Genomic DNA, 19,877 nt, shown 5'->3' with positions numbered 1-19,877 from the left:
GTTGGCCTAAAATATTCCCTTATCCAAGTTTAGCTCAAACATTGATGTATTATTGTAGCATTGCTGCTCCTGCAGGACCTGCACCATCTCCGGTATCTGCAATTTGAAAATAAAAGTGAGAGTATTTCGTGGGGGGTGAGGGTGGGTGGAGGGGGTAATTTTTTTTTCTTTTCTCTTTCTTATATGATGCAAAAATGCAATGAGGGTAGGATTTGGTTGATCAAGATAGGAGAGTGAATGTTGGAAATTGAAGGTCCTTGTAAGTTGTTAAGTTGATTGAATAAAGTTTGCTTGTGTTTTTCTTTTTAAAAGAGTCTTAGTTTTGTGCACTAACATATTTTTTACCTCGAGCGATCACCTTCGCTAGGGATAGCATAGTCGTGAAGTTTTGTCGTGTCGTACACCCTTTCAGTAGCTATCCACACAAGCATATGATGTTTAAGCGCGATTAAAAGCCAATAACTAAAACATTTGAGGGGTTGACCTTCATAAACGACACAACTGATGACCCATAGCCTTTATTACAGAAACTCTAAGATAATTGAAAGATTCACTATTAGGTTAAGTTGAATACATCCCCTTCTCAACCACTTGTTATAACATGCCTTATAGCCTGTTTGGCTACACTTTCAAAAAAATTGCTTATTTTAGGAAGTGTGTTTCAAAAAAAGTAGTTCGAGAGAAAAACAGTCCGTGTTTAACTAATCAACTTGAGAAACATTTTAATCAATATTAGAGCAACAATTTGTGTTTGACCAAGGTTTCAAAAAAATGCTTACGGGAAGAAGCTACTTTTCAACTTCTAAAAAATAGATTCTGCTACTATCCAAAAGTGCTTATTATATTTCCTAAAAACTTGATCAAACACCTCAACTCTCTAAAACAAGCACTTTATGAAAATCAAATCATCTAATTTTCGATTAAATTTGAATTAACCTTACTAAAAATCCAGAATATTCATTGGATAAAATTGATATATATCACAACTAACAGTCAAATAGCACCACAAAAGTAGTTCATTTGTTCTGCAAAAGGATAGTTAATTCCTGCAGAAAAGCTAAAACTCCCTCTTCCTACTACTACTACTACATACTCCAACAAGCATGGCAGAAAAGCAGAATAAACACATACAAGGAAATGGTTTATTTTCTCTTCTTGGCAGGTGGTTGATCCTCCTCTTCCTCCTCTTCTTCGTCATCTTCCTCTTCCTCATCATCATCTCCGTCCTCATCGTCTTCATCATCCTCATCATCCTCATCATCACTTCCTTCATTTCCATTGGCAGCTGGATTCTCCTCGGGATCGGCTTCATCATCATCATCATCTCCCCCTTCTTCACCCGAAAAGTCTTCATCGTCAGCATCATCATCATCCTGATCATCAGCATCTCCGTCATCGTCTTCATCATCGTCCTCTGTGTCGCTACCGTCTTTGTTCTCAGGCCCAGCTTTGTCCATTTTATGGAGCTCTTCGAATGGAAACCTGAAAATGATGTCAAAATTTGGTCTTTGCCACATGAAATTTCCAGTTCTGAATGTCACTCCCTCCGTCCCAATTTATGTCAAGGTGTTTGACTGGGCACGGAGCTTAACAATAAAAGGAAGACTTTGAAACTTGTGGTCTAAAACAAACCATAGAGAAATGTGTAGCTATAAATCATACTGTTAAGGGTAAAATGAGAAGTTTAAAGTTAAATTGTTACTAAATATAGAGAGGTGTTATGGGACTGATTAAAAAAGAAAGAGCGTCATAAATTGGGACGGAGGAAGTACGTACCTTTTATCAGTGCCTATCAACTCTGGCAATGCATCAGCATCCTTGAGCATCATTCCTGCCTGAAGCAAACCCGACTTTGATAAGGGAACTATGCAAAGTATATGAGAGAAATTGGAAACTGAGGAACAAGAAGTTTCTAGGCTATCATTGTAAAGTTAGACCAGAAGCACGACGAAAACGCGGGGCAACAAAACTAGTTCATTGATGAGTAGCAAAGAGCAAGAGAACAATATTTTTTATTTTATTTTTTGATAAAAAGATGAGAAAATATAGATTAAAATATTAAATAGCACTTGCTGCAAAACACAATGTCGCTTATGCTAAATAATACGGCAGAGGGTATTTATTTCTAGATCATTGGGGAAAGGAAAGAGTGAATTAGATATTTCAATTTTAAGTTTCTTGGATGCATATATATGGACAATTAAGTTTTCCTAAAGGGCACAAAAATCGGTAATACCTATGCAAACAAGAACCTTTTACGAACTTTTCAAGTTACAACGGTAACATATCAGGGGAAGAAGAGGACTTAAAAGAAGTTTCAAGCTGAAAAAAATATCGAAAAGCAGACGAGAAAGGTTACACAGGAGATGTTAGTAAGACCAAAAATTTTGAACTGGAAACTTCACTGTTAACAGTGCACGAGGATATCAACTATCCCCTTCGCCTGTGGCTCTTAAATAGTTTGGTAATAGTTACAGCCCTAATTCTTCACTATTTCTTACATCTTTACTAAATTTCATGATAACCATTGATGAATTAGTATTACTACCTTCAATATTTTCTCCTGAACCTCTAAGCTTTATATTATTAAGTCCACAATTGACCGCTCAAAGATGAATAACGAAAGGGTGAACATATAAATGGCACACAGAAAAACACTGTTCACATGCCGGGATTGAGAGGCATAAGATGTTAAATACTACAATAGATCTTAGCAAGGGTGAGGAATGGTAACAAAAATTATCCTGCTTTCCTATGCTGACGCATAACAGACACCAATAAAGAGAAAGAAACCAGAAGAACTAAGAAGGTCAGAGCCAGCTATAATTCAAAGACATAAAATAGTTCTGGATGAATATTAGTGTGACCATTACCTAACCAGATTTAGAGGATCAAAAGCTATACTTCAAACCGATGGAAGACCAACCAAAAGCATTATAAACAACAAGCGCGGAAGAAAACAGGTTGTGAGATCAGTCTATTAACTGCACTCTTGCAAAAGTTGATGACGCCAAATTAGCGGGATAAGGTGGATGTTTCTTATCCCGCTAATTTCTTTTTTTTTTTTTTTTTTTTTTTGAGCCGGATAAGAAACATCCTCCTTCGCAGCACCCAAGGGTGTGGGCTAGTGGTCAATAAAGTAGGTTCAGAACCATGAGGTCTCAGGTTCAAATCCCAACGGGGGAAAAACACTAGGTGATATCTACCCATCTGTCCAAGCCTTGGTGGATAGAGTTACCCGGTACCTGTGTCGGGGCCAACCTGCACCAACATGGACTAATTCTATGGAGTACCCGAACTCCCACAAGCACAAGCACTTGATAACTCTATCTACAAAGGCTTGGACAAATGGAAAGAAATCACCTAGTTTTTCTCTGCTGTATGGAACCTGAAACGTCATGGTTCTCAACCCACGTCATTGAACACTAGGCCACAACCTTGACGGCAAGGACAAAACTTATACCGTACAATACCTAAAGATAGCAGCTTAGAGAACAATCACTAGGATTTAAACAAGTAACCTAATACAGCACAATAAATTTCCAAGCTTTAACTACAGAATGAATGAAATTTGACACAAGAACTGTTCTAATAACTACATAAGCGAGAACAGAGCAAGAAATCTGTAACCCACCATTGATGATCACAATTTTTTTATTAACATACAATACCTAAAGTTAGCAGCTTGGAAAACAATTACTATACAAGAAACCTAATACAAAACAGAAAATTTGTGAGTTTTAACCACCCCATAAATGAAATTTGACACGAGAGCTGTTCAAACAACTACAGTAGCGGAAAACCGAGCGACAAATCCAAAACCCACCATAAATCACAACTTTTTTCAACAAAATAAGAGTGTACTTTAGAAGAATATGTTACACCACAATGAGCAAGGGAAAAAAGGGCTCTTCACTATACAATTACCTCAAAACTCCACAATTACTTCAAAAGAACATAACTTTATTAACACACAATACTTAGAGTTAGCATCTTGGAGAGCAATTAATTTTTAACTAAGAAACCCAATGCAGCACAGTAATTTTCAAGCTTTAACTACCCCATAAGCAACAGAGAAAGAAATGCAAAAACCACCATTAAAAATCACATTTTTTCAAGCACAATTAAAAATCAAATCTTTTTCAAGAAAATAATAAAGTATAAGTTAAAAGATAGTGTGTTATACTACAATAAGCAAGGAAAAAAAGGGCTCTTCACTCCACAATTACTTCAAAAGAACACAACTTATTAACATACAATACATAATGCAGCACATAAAATTTCCAAGCTTTAACTACTCCACAAGCAAGAATCACTAAAATTTGACACAATAACTGTTCAATTAACTAAAAAACTGAAAACAGAGCAAGAAATCCAAACCCTACAATTAAAAATCAAATATTTTTTCAAGAAAATAATAAGAGTGTAAGTTAAAAGATAGTGTATTACACCAGAATGAGCAATTAAAACATAATTATAAACATACAATACCTAAAGTTAGCAGCTTGGAGAACAATTACTAACACTTAAGCAAGAAACCCAATGCAGCACACAAAAAAATTCCAAGCTTTAACTACCCGTGTAAGTTAAAAGATAGTGTATTACACCAGAATGAGCAATTAAAACATAATTATAAACATACAATACCTAAAGTTAGCAGCTTGGAGAACAATTACTAACACTTAAGCAAGAAACCCAATGCAGCACACAAAAAAAATTCCAAGCTTTAACTACCCTATAAGAAAGAATCTAAAATTTGACAAAATAACTGTTCAAACAACTACAAAAGCAAAAAACAGAGCAAAAAATCCAAACCCCACAATTAAAAATCACAACTTTTTCAATAAAATAACAAGTATAAGTTAAAAGATAGTGTGTTATACCACAAGAATCACTAAAATTTGACACTAACTGTTCAAACAACTATCAAAGCAAAATAACAGAGCAAGAAATCCAAACCCCACAACTAAAAATCAAATCTTTTTCAAGAAAACAGTAAGTGCAAGTAAAAAGATAGTGTATTATACCACAATGAGCAAGGAAAAAAACAACTTTTCACTCACAATTACTTCAAAAGAATACAACTTATTAACATACAATACTTGGATTTAGCATCTTGGAGAACAGTTACTACCAAGATTTAAACAAGAAACTAATGCAGCACACAAAATTTCCTATTTTTAACTAACCCACAAGCAAGAATCACCAAAATTTGACACAATAACTGTTCAAACAACTACAAAAGCCAAAAAAGAGCAAGAAATCCAAACCCCGCCATTAAAAATCACAACTTTAATAAGAAAATAAGTGTGTATGTTGGAACAATTTTGTTATACCACAATGAGCAAGAATCACTAAAATTTGACACAATAACTGTTCAAACAGCTATAAAATCAAAAAACAGAACAAGAAATCCAAACCCCACAATTTAAAATCAAATCTTTTTCAAGAAAACAATGAGTGTAAGTTAGAAGATAGTGTAATATACCACAATTAGCAACTTCAATAAGAAAATAAGTGTGTATGTTGGAACAATTTTGTTATACCACAATGAGCAAGAATCACTAAAATTTGACACAATAACTGTTCAAACAACTACAAAAGCCAAAAAAGAGCAATAAATCCAAACCCCACCATTAAAAATCACAACTTGTACAAGAAAATAAATGTGTATGTTGGAACAATTTTGTTATACCACAATGAGCAAGAATCACTAAAATTTGACACAATAACTGTTCAAACAACTACAAAACAAAAACAAAAACAAAAAAATCCAAACCCCACAATTAAAAATCACAACTTTTACAAGAAAATAAGTATGTATGTTGGAACAATTTTGCTATACCACAATGAGCAAGAATCACTAAAATTTGACACAATAACTGTTCAAACAACTACAAAACCAAAAAAACAGAGCAACAAATCCAAACCCCACAATTAAAAATCAAATCTTTTTCTAAAAAACAATAAGTATTAAGTTAAAAGATGGTGTATTACACCACAATGAGCAAGGGAATCACAATTACTTCAACATAACTTTATTAACACACAATACCAAAAGTTAGCAGCTTTAACTACCCCACAAATCACAATGAGCAAGAATCACTAAAATTTGACACAATAACTGTTCAAACAACTACAAAACCAAAAAACCAGAGCAAAATATCCAAACCCCACAATTAAAAATCAAATCTTTTTCTAAAAAACAATAAGTATAAGTTAAAAGATGGTGTATTATGAGCACACACAATGAGCAAGAGGAATCACTAAAATTTGACACAATAACTCAACATAAAAACCAAAAAACCAGATCAAAATATCCAAACCCCACAATTAAAAATCAAATCTTTTTCAAGAAAACAATACCTAAATAACTTTATTAACATACAATACCTAAAGTTAACAGCTTTAACTATTCCACAATGAGCAAGCATCACTAAAATTTGACACAATAACTGCTCAAACAACTATAAAACAAAAAAACAGAGCAACAAATCCAAACCCCACAATTAAAAATCAAATCTTTTTCAAGAAAACAATAAGTATAAGTTAAAAGATAGTGTATTATACCACAATGAGCAAGGGAATCACAATTACTTCAACATAACTTTATTAACATACAATACCTAAAGTTAGCAGCTTTAACTACCCCACAAATAACAATGAGCAAGAATCACTAAAATTTGACACAATAACTTTTCAAACAACTATAAAAAGCAAAAAACAGAGCAAAATATCCAAACCCCACAATTAAAAATCAAATCTTTTTCAAGAAAACAATAAGTATAAGTTAAAAGATAGACATTTACTTCAACATAACTTTATTAACATACAATACCTAAAGTTAACAGCTTTAACTACCCCACAATGAGCAAGAATCACTAAAATTTGACACAATAACTGTTCAAACAACTATAAAACAAAAAAAACAGAGCAAGAAATCCAAACCCCACAATTAAAAATCAAATCTTTTTCAAGAAAACAATAAGTATAAGTTAAAAGATAGTGTATTATACCACAATGAGCAAAGAAGCAACAGATCTTTGAACAGCCAAAAGGGTCTCAACAACTACAGTTTCAAGAACTGAATCAACCACCATTGCAGCTACATCACATCTCAAACTACTCACTTCCATTTTTACAAAAATAGCCACAAAAAAATCTCTACAATTGCAAGAAGTAACCCAAAAGCAGAACTTTCTGCAAAGGGGGGTGTTGGGGGTTTTAGGGTAGGGTTGGGTTTTGACTGTCCAAAAGGGGATTTAAAAAAGGAAAGGTGGAATTTAGGGTTTTTGTACTTTGTAACAATTATGGGTGTTTAGGGTTTTGGGGATGTGAATTTGAAATTTGTCGTTTTGTTTGGGGGTTAAAGTGTAAAAACAAGAAAGTGTGTGAACTGATCTCAACAGCATGTTACTTTCTATGGATATAGATGTTAAGTAATTTTATTTATCAAAACTTAAGGGCCCGTTTGTACATGAGAATTATTCACCTTTTTCCGGAATATTTTTTCACTTTTTTCACTCTATGATGTTTGGCCATAAAATAATAAAAGCTTGTTTTTCACTTTTTTCATTTTGTTTTCTACTTTTTTCACTTTCAATACATTCAAACAACCAAATATTCTTTGCAAAAACTATAATCAAACACAACTCCATCTTCAACTCCAACTCCAAAATACCAAATAAAGTGAAAAATATTTAGTTTTCATGGCCAAACGCCTACTAAGCATATTAAAGAAGGCAGATTGTTGTTTCAATTCCTGTACTTCAAAGGATGATTTCATTCAGACCCTTAAACCTGTTCAAAATACATATCTTAAACACATTTAACTCTGCGTGTTATGTTTTTCAAAGTAATTATTATATAGAGGATCGGAGAAGGGAAAATAAGGAAGGGGATTATAAATTGAGAAATTGAACAATTATAGTTTTTGTACTTTGAACAATTATAGGTGTTTCGGTTTTGGGGATGTGAATTTGAGATTTGTAGTTTTGTTAGGGGGTTAAAGTGTAAAAAAATAAAGTATGTGTACTGATCTTGACAGCATGGGATCTAATGTTGAAGTACAGGACTTTTTATATCAAAAGAAGCCCTTTTATTTTATTTTTATTTCTTTTGACTTATTAAGGCCCGTTTGGTCTGAGGATTTTTCATTTTTTCTCGGAATTTTTTTTCACTTTATCTGAAATTCAGCTTTTGGCCATAAATTTCCAAACACAACTTTAGAAAATACCTAAAATTTTATTTTCACTTTCAGTACATTCAAACAACTAAATATTCTTTACAAAAACTGTACCAAATACAATTATATCTTCAACTCCAACTCCAACTCCAAAATTTCAAAAAAAGTGAAAAATATTTGATTTTCATGGTGTTTGAACTTTTGAACAATTATAGGATTTTAGGATCTTGGGGATGTGAATTTGAAATTTGTCGTTCTGTTGGGGTTAAAGTGTAAACAAAGAACGTATGTGTACTGAACTCAACAGCATGGGATCTAATCTTGAAGTACAAGGCTTTTTATATCAAAAGAAGCCCTTCATTTTTATTTTGTTTCTTTAATTCTTTAGTATCAGGATTAGTTTGTATACAACTTTGATTATATATATATATATATATATATATATATAATTCTAGTTATCAGGACATAAGTATATGAAGAAAAAGAATCACCTAATGTTATTTATTTTGGTGAAATATGGACCTTAAACTTTCAAGGTTTTTATCCACTGTATTGATTGGTAGGACCTTATTGTTGAGTGCATAAAGAGCATGTTCATTTGCAATTTCACCTTTGAGGTAGACTACGAAGGAGGTGATCTATTAAGTGAATTATTTATAGTGAGTGAAGGTGTTGGAAGGAGAAAAATGAAATTACATGTAAAATTATCTCAATAAATTTATAATCAAACCTATCTATAATAGTTATTTTATGTAATTACATTTCACTATAATGATCAAAGTCTTTTGCCATCAATTTCACGTTATATTATATGTTCACTATAATAGTATGTGGCTATAGCAGTTAAAAATCTCCAAACAAATAACGTTATTATAGAGAGATATGTCATACAATATTTTGAAATCAGTGTAGGCTTAGCGACATTTTGTGAAAATGGGTCAACTCGTTTTTACCCGATCCGTTTATAGCCCAACCCCTTTTTTACCCGCTTTAGTCTTGTCTTCTTCTTCCGGAGAAAAATAAATATTTTATTTTCTTAATTACTAGCAATTCTAACTATTACTGTATTATTAAGGATAGTGACCGAATGAATAAGATTAATCCATTTTTAACTAAGATTTCATATTCGAGCTTGTTCTTAATATTAAAAGGTTCTGGTAGAAATCATTTTCGATCTTTTGTTGTGCGAATCTAAATTAATCGGAACGTCCGATGTAGATATCGAATATCCACAACAACAAACAACAGTATACCCACTCTAATTCGACAAGTGAGATCTGAAAAAAGTAAAATATACGCACACCTTATTTCTATTTTTATGCATAGAGCCACTATTTTCAATAAATTCTCAGCTGGTTATCGGATAGCCACACTTTAGAGGATATCCCTTAGATATCCTTATCCTCTGACCATCATTGTAGACTGCAGTGTTTGATGATTAGGCTGACATAACATGTTACATCCACTATGGCAGTTAGAAAAAGCAAGAAAACAAAAAGAACACAGTACTAGGTATTGTAATCCCAACAATATTTACACGTGACTCGGCAAATTCCACTTCTCCAACAAAGATTTGGACACGTGGCACACAACCACTTTCATTTTTGCGCCTCTCATTATCTGTATAATTAATAATTAATGCTTAATGTTATTTATAAGCTCCAAAAAAATTCTTTTTTCTATTGTGTTCTCATTCTTGAATCCAAAATAAGAAAGTTTTCTTTCGGAGCACTCCCTCTTTTGAAGGTTTTTTTTTTTTTTTTCTCTCTTTTTCATTTGGTGGCATTTTGATTAGAAAAGATATTGGGTTTTGTTCTTGTTGGTATTGAAACAATTGATTATGAGACTTTTTCGAGAGAAACAAAACATTTTTGTTTTTATGATGCATTCTCTTTTCTTGTTATGTAGTTAAGAATTATATTCAAGAAAGACTCTTGGCTCTAACCATAATTTAAACATCTATAATGAAGTGGTGTTTTAGTTTTTTTGTGAATATTTTTGTGGGGATTTAGTATTGTGCAAAATAACTTTGTCTCTGATTACTACTCATCTCATCGAAAGAACACCTTTCTATGTTTAGAAACTTTTCTGACTTCAAATTTTCCATTTTACTCTTCATAATGACATGTTGGTGCATAGAAATGTCATGACACGTTTAAGAAAACAAGTTACGTGCTTCATAAGTGGATAATTTTGAGGTTAACTATGCAGATGCTCGTTTGTGTAGTATAATCGAATGAACCTTTCTATGTTCCCGACTTCAAATTTTCTATTTTAATCTTAATAATGACATGCTGTTGTAGCATAGAAATTTCATGACACGTTTAAGACGATAAGTTTGGTCAGTTCCGTGCTTCAATGATATCAAGTGGATATACCATGCGCAGATGCTTGTTTATGTAGTATAGTCGAATAATACCTTTCTATGTTTGGAATTTTTTCAGACTTCAAGTTTTCTATTATACTCTGAATAATGACATCTTGTTATAAAGATAGAAATGTCATGACATGTTTAAGACCATGAGTTTTGGGTACGTATTGTGCTTCATGATATGAGTTAAATGGAGAATTTGGAAGTACTATGCGGATGCTTGTTTATAATGTTTCAACAGTATTAGTGAAAATTATGATTCTTGATCTTATACCATAAGAAGAAAACAGGGAAATGAAAGACAACAATAATCCAGAAACAAGAGAAGTAGTAGCCATTTAGATATTAGGGTGTGTTTGGTTTGAAGGAAATGTTTTCCATTACGTTTTCTCTTGGAAAATAAATGGTTTTCTTGCTTATTTTCTGCAAAATGTTTTCCTCCATACCAAACACACCCTTATTCTTTACTTTACCCCCCTCCTCAATCAAAGTATAAATTAGGCTTTTGGTCTTCAAAGTACAGTTTAGTAAAGAATTTTTACGCTTCCAATGAAACTTAATCGATTATAGCAAGTTATCAGACTTGTTATAAAGAATGACATGTTGTTATATGGTGAATCTACTTGATAGCCCAAATACTTATACATTGTCAACTGTCAGTGCGTAGAACTTAAAACTCGTAAGAAATTTGACGTCCTACATATATTGCTGATCTCTTTTTCAGGCTTTGAGTGTCTGTCATAATCTACAACATGTGGGGGGTTGCTCTTTTCTTGAATGGCCGGTTATACTGCTCTCTATTAGTGGTCGTCTTGTGATATTCTTAATCAAATGGGGGGTGCTTGTTCATTAAAGAGAGACCCCCATGATGATGACAACATCATTAGAAGAGGTTTCTCAAGTAGACATTTCAAATTTGGGAGCTCGAGTTGTTTAGAATCGTTCCTTCTTGGGCGTATCGTGGATTGTCATCCCGGAAGAAACAATTGTCCGTCCCTCATGGAATTATGCATTCATGGAATACGTAAGGTGATTGTTTTTGTTTTATAATGTTTCATTAAGCAGAGGCAGATTCGGAATTTGAACTTGATGAGTTCAACCTTTAATGTTTTTAATGCCGAGTCAAAAATTAACTTTGTTTAAATTCTATTGGATTTTCACATATATAAATCATGTTATGTATTGAAAATATTGGGTTCAGTTGGACTCATTCAATATTTAATCTTGAATGGTTTAACCTTTAATGTTATCTGATGAAATTCTAGTTTCGGAAAAGGCTCAAATATGCCATTGAACTATTGAAAATGGCTCATTTATGCCTTTTGTCAATAGTTTAGCTTGTTTATGCTATCGCCGTTACCAAAATGGTTCATCCATGCCATTTTTAATTAACGTTGTTTTACAATACCAGATATGACACTTGGCCTCCAATTAGAGGTTCCGTCGTTTAATACAACCAGCACAAATTTATGGGTCAGGTTTTAGTTTAATTTAGGATTTAATTTGTGTTGGTTTAATTAAACGATGTGGACCTCTAATTGGAGGTCACGTGTCATATCTGGTATTATAAACCGATGTTAATGAAAAATGGCATGGATGAGCCATTTTGGTAACGACAATGGCATAAATGAGCCAAACTATTGACGAGCGGCATAAATGAACCATTTCCGATAGTTCGATGACATATTTGAGCCTTTTTCATTCTAGTTTTCACATATATAAATCATGTTACCTTTTGAAAATATTGGGCTCAGTTGAATTCGTTTAGTATAGGCTCTGCATTTGCCTTTGCCATTAAGGTTATTGAGTTTTTTTGGTTAAGGAGATATTATGCTTTCTTCTATTAACAGGACATTGACAAATGTCATTCATTCTCAATGCTGCCAAGGGATATAAGCCAGTTGATTTTCAACAATCTGGTGTATTCTTATCGCCTTTCGGATGACAGGATCGAAGCTTTTAGAGATTGTGCACTGCAAGTAAAATTCCGTCTCACACTGATGTCGTATTGAATTTTTTACAAGATCTTATAAGCCTATTTGTTTTGAAGGTTTTTTTTTTTTTTTTTGACAGGACATGTGGACGGGAGAATATAAAGGAGTTAACGATAATTGGATGGATGTGTTTTCTTCACAAGGATCGTCTTTACTGTCCGTATATATTTTTGGTTCTGAGGTCACGGATTTCGGATTCAGTCTATTACGAAATTGCCCAAACCTCGAAGCGTTATCTTTCGATTGTTGTGACCGCATTTCCGAACAGGGGATAAAGCAAGTCAGTGGTAGTTATTACTGTTCTCTCTCGCAATAGTTTCTTATTTCAATTGCCAATCTGTATTAGTTTCCCGTAAAGAAAGAGCGTGCTATATGAAGGCAAGAATATCTAGCTGTTTTGCACCATATTTGTTGTTGTTGTATTTTTTTATTGAGCATACAGAGTCAAATGTCTATAATAACCATTTCACTATAACTGCCAAGTTTCTTTGGAACTGATTTTTCATGTTTTGTTATATTATATGTTCTTTATAACAATATTTTGTTGTAGTAGCCAGAGAAGCGACGTTGTTATAGAGAGGATTGACCGTATATGCTTTAAAGAGTGCATGAAATAAACATTATAAAATAGATCATGTGGCCAATTATTTTCTTCACGTGTGTGCATTATATTACTCTTTTACTTGTCGAATTAGGGAGGTTATGTTTTGATTCAATATGTTGTTTGATGATGACAATGATTATATTGGTGCCTCGCAGGTTTCTCGAACTTGACATATTTGAGTATTAGAAAATGTGTTTCGGTTACTGCTGAAGCAATGCAAGCTTTATCCAGCTTAGATAAATTGGTTAAATTGGATTTCGAGAGATGTCCACAGATTCATGGAGGATTTGTTCATCTTCAAGGTTGGTTATTGTCCAAATTTATTATGTAAAGGAGCAGCTAAAAAAGATTAATTCTTTTGTATGTAAAAAGGTTTATTTTTCTTCAAGAGTAGATTTCAAAGGTACATAAGAAGTTAACTTATAGTTTATAAATTTTCGCTGACATTTTATGCATTAAATTTAATTTTGTTCCGTCATCTTGATGAAGCTCTTTGACATAATACAGCTTCAAAAAAAATTGCATCACCTTAAGATAAAGAGTACTTTATTTGTTTCAGGCTTGTCAAGACTCGAATCTTTCAGTATAAGATGTTGTCAGTGCATTACGGATGCAGACATGGAGCCTCTGACAGGTATCGGTAGTGAATGTGCTTTAAAATCATCGCACATGTCATCTTTTTGCTTGAATTTATGTGAAAATTTGCTCATTATCACATGGTGTAATTCAGGGCTTGCTAGTTTGAAGGAACTTCAGATCGTGTGTGTGTACATAACAGATTATGGAATTTCTCGACTGAGAGGTACTAATTAGTATCTCTGTCGTAGTAAACTTTTGCAATGTCTTATTTAGTAAGCTGTTGTAGTTTCTCATTTCTTAATCTTTTTAGGTTTGAACAAACTTGCTGTACTAAATATGGAAGGATCCCATGTTACCACTTCATGTTTGGATACTATTTCAGGTTTGCATTCTTTCGTTTGATTGCCATTTATGACATCTTAACGGCCATTAAAAATGCTTCTCCTGTGGGCGCACTGGGATTTACGTATGTAGCTACGTGGCAATGCACTTTCTTTACATTCTTGCCTCTCGAGGAGATTTTAATTGATGCACATGCATATAATGCAAAAAATCTAGTTGTCCGATCTATTTGTTTTTATACAATAAAAAGTTGTTGCCATCATAGAGAAAATCAGGTTGATCAGAATTTTTGCGTGCACCTATAAAGTCACTTACTGTTGGGGTTTTTCAACCTGCAGACAAGAGCAAGGAGTTCTTTTTTTCCTCCCCTGTAAATGGGATTCAACGGAGGGTTATCAATACCTTGAATTACGAAATTAGTCATATATCTAACAAGTCAATTAGTATTTAGCGTTCACCATTTTAACAGTATGTATTCGAGAAGTAGAAGTACCTTAGTTGTAGAAAGTTAAAATGGAAGTGCATTTTTGGAGCCTAACGTAGATAAAAGCTCGTCATAATTTCTTATGATCGTACTATATGATACTCCACTTGTTCTCTGGATAAGGCATCAGCAATGATTTGTTAAAAGTTACTCTATGTGACTGGTAATAGTAGTGTTTCTTACGGAAACCATTTTTTTTTTGTTCTACAGTGTTTCCTTCGCTGCAGTCGCTGAATCTCAATAGATGTTGCCTGAGAGATGATGGATGTGAAAAGTTTTCGGGTAAGCGGGAGATATTATTATTTTCTTTTATGAACTTATTATAGCAAGATAATGTTACCTCTATAGCCAATTGTTGTATACCGTGCAGAGCTCAGGAATTTGAAGGTGTTGAATTTGGGATTTAACCACATTACAGATGAATGTTTGGAACATCTAAAAGGTCTGTCTTGTCGGCTTTGATTACGTTCAATTGAGGGTTATGTTTCATTTTTAAGATTTCCTTACTTTAAACCCTTCTCTATGCTTTGGTAGTACGAATGTACAATATACTATACTGAAACGGAAAGCTTTAGATTTACCATTAATCTCTCTCATGTGTAGCAAAATCGGTTTTCCTTCAAAATTGAAAGAACTGCTTCACCTTTTTTCTTTAAATCACATCTCCAATATCCTGTTTATAGATTTCTCGAATGTGAGGAGAAATTTCGTCGCAATGGAAAACACTTGTTCTAATTTGCATCACTTCACACCTCTATGCCTGCAACTTACCCCTGTATATATGTGCTATATTTTGATCCCTCCGAGAAAAAAATTAGTAGGCGTTTGCACACAGATTTGGTTGAAATTTGGAAAAAAAGAATTTTTGAAGTTGAAAAATGGTATTTGGAAGTTAAAATTGTGTTTGGATATGACTTTCACTTTAAAAAAAGAATTGAATTTTGTGAGTGGAAAAGATTTTTCACTTGAAAAACTTCAAACTAGATACTCATCTTCACAAATTAACCAAAAAAATCAGCTCAATGTAATACTCCCCAATAAATATTTTAAAAAGAAATGTTGAAAAAAATGAAAACAGTCTATGTCTAGATGGCTCCTATTAGTGGCTAATAGCTGATCATGTTAAACTGTTCCTCTGGTATTACTTTTGTAATCTCAGATGAATAGTTATTTTGTTTGCACTGGTACATTTGTTATATTTTGCGATTCAAAGTGATTTCTGGATAAGGAGAAGTTCTGTTTAACTATTTTGTTTACACTGGTACATTTGTTATATTTTGCGATTCGGAGTGATTTCTGGATAAGGAGAAGTTCTGTTTTTCGCATTTAATTTCTCACGTTGAAAAATGATATTTTCACTGTAGCAGTTAACGCCTCTGATTTTTTTTCCAATGTCTTTTGGTTATTTATTTCGTTGGATCAACTATTGCAGGTCTGACAAAATTGGAAGGCTTGAACTTGGACTCATGTAGGATTACAGATGATGGACTGGCTCATATAGCTGGTAAACATAAACGTTGCATTGTTCGAGTACCACTGATTTTATGTTCTCATTAATGTTGAGGTCCTGTACTTGAATCAATTCCTGATTATTCAGTTGTCAGAATGGAACTTAGTCGAGTCACTTGAGTTTTATTTACATCTTTGAGATAAATTCCAAGGTTAATAAGTCGTCCATGTTAGATGAAAGTTGCAGGCACCCATCTTTTAGAAGCATATGTTAATCTATGTTGCTCCGACTCTCCAAAAATGTTGCAGCAACCGTGTCCGTTCCTGAAAAAATGCAGTAGCAACAATTTTGAAGAGTCCAAGCATCATAAATGTTAATTATAAAAGAAGGGCTTCATTTGTTATCTGCATTTCACGGGGCACTAGAATCTGTAATATCATAGTAGTTTCTTAACTTTCTTCAAAACGATGAAGCGTTTATTTGTTCTACACGTGTTACTAGAGATTTAAGTGGTTCATTTGTTTTAGGTTTGGCCAAATTGGAGGAACTCAACCTCAAATTCACTTTAGTGACTGACGATGGTTTGAAAACATTATCTGGATTGACCTGCCTCAGGTCGCTTAATCTGGACGTGCGCCAAATTACAGACTCAGGGCTCGCAGTTCTCACAGGTAAGCCATAGAAAACATGAGACGAAGTGCGAATGCTTAGCAGATGCTAAATCCAAAAATTACTACTTTTTTGAGATGTGGCTTGATGCATCAATTCCTCAGCACAGCATGTTTAGTTGTATTGTATAATTTCTTTTTGGTGTTCTCAGCAAGAACTTTTTTTTTTTTTTTTTTTTTTTTTTTTGGCTCTATGGAGTATAGGTTTAACTGGTCTGACTCACCTGGATCTCTTTGGAGCTCATATAACAGATTCCGGGACAAAGTATCTCGCGTGTACGTTAAGAGCAGCCATTCTTCTTCACTTACTATATCTTAAGTCTGCTTTCTTGCTCTTTTACGTTTCTATAGCCGCCTGTCCCCCTTCCTTTGGTGCCAACGCTAGGGTTTAATATTCTGTATTGCCAGAATTCATCATAAATTGACTACGGTGAACTCACTTGGGATTAGTTGAGCCTTAGTAGTATGATGTCTTGTGCTTCCTATAATTTCATCTACAAGTGTCGATCAAGATAAGTCTCTGTGGGGCAATATTTGATACCATTTTATTACTTGTCGATCACGTATACTTGCATGTGCATTTGGGAGCAACACTCCTACTTCACTTGGTGCAGAGTTCTTTAATTACGAATTGGATGTTTCTTTTATTAGCTATTTGCAAACAAATGGTCAATGTTGTTTGTGAATGTCTTGTCGCTAGTCGTTATAATGGCTGTGATATCATTGTTTGTAAACTACACATATATGTAGTCGGTTCGCGTATTCAAATTCTAAATGTGTATCATTGTCTCATTAGATTTCAGAAATCTGCAATCACTGGACCTTTGTGGTGGCGCATTAACAGATACTGGAGTCGAGAATATAAAGGATCTTTCTTTCCTGACGTTTTTGAACCTGTCACAGAACAGGAATTTGACTGATAAGACCTTGGAATTTCTTGCAGGTGCGTTTGTCTATTCAGGTTATATGAACATGTTGAAAATTTAGGCTCATAGTGCTGAACTCATCGTACTTTTGAAATTTTAGCGGGTTTTCACATATATATATTCATGTCCGCCCGCCTCTGCATATATATGTATTTAGAAGTTGAATACTGCATGCATGTGATAGTGCAAAAGACGAAATTTTCAATCTGCCAAGCTTGTGATATACTGTTCTACGAATGTCAATATGCTTGAAGCAACTATGTAGTAAGAAGCGAGAAGTAATTGAGCGGTTTACCCTTCAAATTGACTGGTTTTTTAATTTTTCCCCTTCATATGGGCTGGTCTTTAATTTTTTCCCTTCAAAATCGAACTTATGACAAGAGACGGAAGTTCTTTTAAGGGCGCAGGCATGACTTGTAAATATTATGATGCGTAACTTATACTTCTATGCTTCTCCAAAGTTCGATTTTGAAGGGAAAAATTTAAAGACTAGCGAAAAACAAGGACAAAAGTGCAAATGACCCATTTGTAGTCTAAATTGTTATGAAAAATATTGTTAAAATATTTTGAAAAAGTGCTTTTTCTGTTTCATATGTTGTATAGAGCACTAACAAACAAGAATTTTTTTTTAATCAACTTCGTAGAGCAATTAATTAATAAATTATAAGAAAATAAGTAAGAAAAATTCAATTTAGTAAGAGTTGAACACTCGGCTATGATCCATCATTTAGTCCATTTCGGCCCGATCTATTCCAGCCCATAGCCTTTGGACGGATTAATGACTTGTCTATTTGATAACATTGCCAACTTTAGCCCATTCAAATTAAGTTTTAACCCGCCTATTTGACACCATTAGTATCAAAGGCAGATTGAATCACATCGTGTATACATATGCACAAAAAAAGTTTAAACATGCAAGTGTATAATATATTACATTCATTCTGAATTGTTGACTTTCAGTTCTAGATTTGTCTCTGCATTTATCTATTTTCATGTCTAAGACTAATTTTGGCATTTCCTCTGAAAATGCAGGACTGAAGTTGTTGGTATATTTAAATGTCTCAAATTCTTGTATCACCAATGATGGATTGCAATATTTAAAGCCTCTGAAGAATTTACAATCATTGGATTTGGAATATTGCAATGTGACAGCATCTGAGATTAAGAAACTTCAAGATAATGTCCTTTTAAATCTTGTAAGATATAGGCCTAATTAACTCTTCAAGTTTCATCATGTAACATACAGTAAATAGACAAATCATTTATTGATATGTAAAATAGTCCAAAAAAAAATAACAGCAAAGAGGTATATATATAAAAGATTGGGTTTATGATTTTAGCTTTTTAATTTTACTCAACGTGAGCAATATCTTCGACCTGTTTCATTTTATATGATACCATACAAGCATTTCTTTATATTTTGCATATGCTTTAACTTTAAATTTTGATTTACGCTTAATAATATAAATTCTTTTAGCCACATATTTTACGATGATTTTCCTAATTTATTAATTAGTGTTGAAACCTAGTATTGATGATCCAATTCTCATGAAGCATCTTAAATAAATAACCAACCTAACAAGGGATGAGTGATGAGAACAAGGCGAAAAACAAATAAATATTCATAGTGATGACATTTGACACTCATTCAATGTAAAGGATAATGGCAAATAGATATAGCTTAGGTCGGCTTTACTAATTAATTGACCATATTATATATCGATTAAATTTATATACATCAATAATATAAAAATCTATATTATTAGTAATACGTGATCCTACTTTTTTTTTTTTTTTTAATAATAGTCGTATTATTGCTTAAGTTCCAAGTTAAGTGTTACTTTTCTTTTTGGTCTGTCCCAAAGAGAGTTCTTGTTTCCATATTTAATAAGTTGACAAGTCAAACACGTATTCAAGCTTTAAATGAATTTAAAAAAAGACTTTTTGCTAATTTACACAACTTTAATTTAAGATTAGACGATTCAATAGTCTCCTTTTATAGCTTAAATTTTGTCCAAGTCAAATTAAGACACTTGAATTGTGTGGAGTAATATTTATACGTATCGGCACCTTTTATTTCGTTCCTTAAACAAATTAAGATTAGTCAGGAATTGCATAAGAGGACGCTATAAGTAACAATAGCGCAAAAAACATGCAACGAGATTCACAAAGATAACTGGTTTCTGGGGACAAGCAACGTTGGGAGGTACTTTGGTTGGTATGTCGATAGCAAGCACGAGGCAACTAGGCCCCGTTTGTCCATAGATACCAAAA

The 19,877-nt window shown here is 33.3% G+C and overlaps 2 protein-coding genes across 6 annotated transcripts; one reads left to right on the top strand and one right to left on the bottom strand.

Annotated features, from left to right (window-relative positions):
- Window positions 1-956: 956 nt before the first annotated feature.
- LOC132030816 (uncharacterized) lies at window positions 957-7,287 on the bottom strand. Its single transcript, XM_059420573.1, has 3 exons — window positions 7,017-7,287; window positions 1,777-1,835; window positions 957-1,482 (listed from the first exon to the last, which is right to left on the bottom strand). The coding sequence occupies exons 1-3, from the start codon at window positions 7,134-7,136 to the stop codon at window positions 1,143-1,145; spliced, it is 519 nt and encodes a 172-aa protein (XP_059276556.1). The 5' UTR covers window positions 7,137-7,287; the 3' UTR covers window positions 957-1,142.
- Window positions 7,288-9,552: 2,265 nt separating this feature from the next.
- On the top strand, window positions 9,553-18,906 carry LOC132030815 (uncharacterized). Of its 5 annotated transcripts, none has more exons than XM_059420569.1 (15): window positions 9,553-9,697; window positions 11,281-11,585; window positions 12,407-12,535; window positions 12,630-12,837; window positions 13,310-13,456; window positions 13,714-13,788; window positions 13,885-13,956; window positions 14,044-14,115; window positions 14,770-14,841; window positions 14,930-15,001; window positions 15,992-16,063; window positions 16,537-16,680; window positions 16,882-16,953; window positions 17,474-17,620; window positions 18,636-18,906. In XM_059420569.1, exons 2-15 carry the CDS (start codon window positions 11,388-11,390, stop codon window positions 18,818-18,820), a joined length of 1,665 nt encoding a protein of 554 aa, XP_059276552.1. In that variant the 5' UTR covers window positions 9,553-9,697; window positions 11,281-11,387; the 3' UTR covers window positions 18,821-18,906. The 5 variants fall into 5 exon arrangements, with proteins under 5 accessions (XP_059276552.1, XP_059276553.1, XP_059276551.1 ...); XM_059420570.1 differs by lacking the exon at window positions 9,553-9,697 and adding an exon at window positions 9,817-9,931 and having other exon boundaries at window positions 16,537-16,677; XM_059420568.1 differs by lacking the exon at window positions 9,553-9,697 and adding an exon at window positions 9,817-9,931.
- Window positions 18,907-19,877: the final 971 nt, after the last annotated feature.

Source organism: Lycium ferocissimum, chromosome 9 (genome assembly GCF_029784015.1).
Source record: "Lycium ferocissimum isolate CSIRO_LF1 chromosome 9, AGI_CSIRO_Lferr_CH_V1, whole genome shotgun sequence".
Classification (NCBI taxonomy): domain Eukaryota; kingdom Viridiplantae; phylum Streptophyta; class Magnoliopsida; order Solanales; family Solanaceae; genus Lycium; species Lycium ferocissimum.
The sequence above is the reverse complement of the archived record's forward strand: the minus strand, read 5'-3'. Positions and strand labels throughout refer to the sequence as shown.

Bases quoted from the DNA above. Each gene is read 5' to 3' on its own strand.
- LOC132030815 (XM_059420569.1), top strand. From the start codon at position 11,388: ATGGGGGGTGCTTGTTCATTAAAGAGAGACCCCCATGATGATGACAAC. The intron at 14,116-14,769 runs GTTTGCATTCTT...TTTGTTCTACAG, and splicing joins ATGTTTGGATACTATTTCAG to TGTTTCCTTCGCTGCAGTCG. The intron at 16,064-16,536 runs GTAAACATAAAC...CATTTGTTTTAG, and splicing joins TGGACTGGCTCATATAGCTG to GTTTGGCCAAATTGGAGGAA.
- LOC132030816 (XM_059420573.1), bottom strand. From the start codon at position 7,136: ATGGAAGTGAGTAGTTTGAGATGTGATGTAGCTGCAATGGTGGTTGAT. The intron at 1,836-7,016 runs GTATAATACACT...GGTTTGCTTCAG, and splicing joins TTGCTTCTTTGCTCATTGTG to GCAGGAATGATGCTCAAGGA. The intron at 1,483-1,776 runs GTACGTACTTCC...CATCATTTTCAG, and splicing joins TTGATAGGCACTGATAAAAG to GTTTCCATTCGAAGAGCTCC.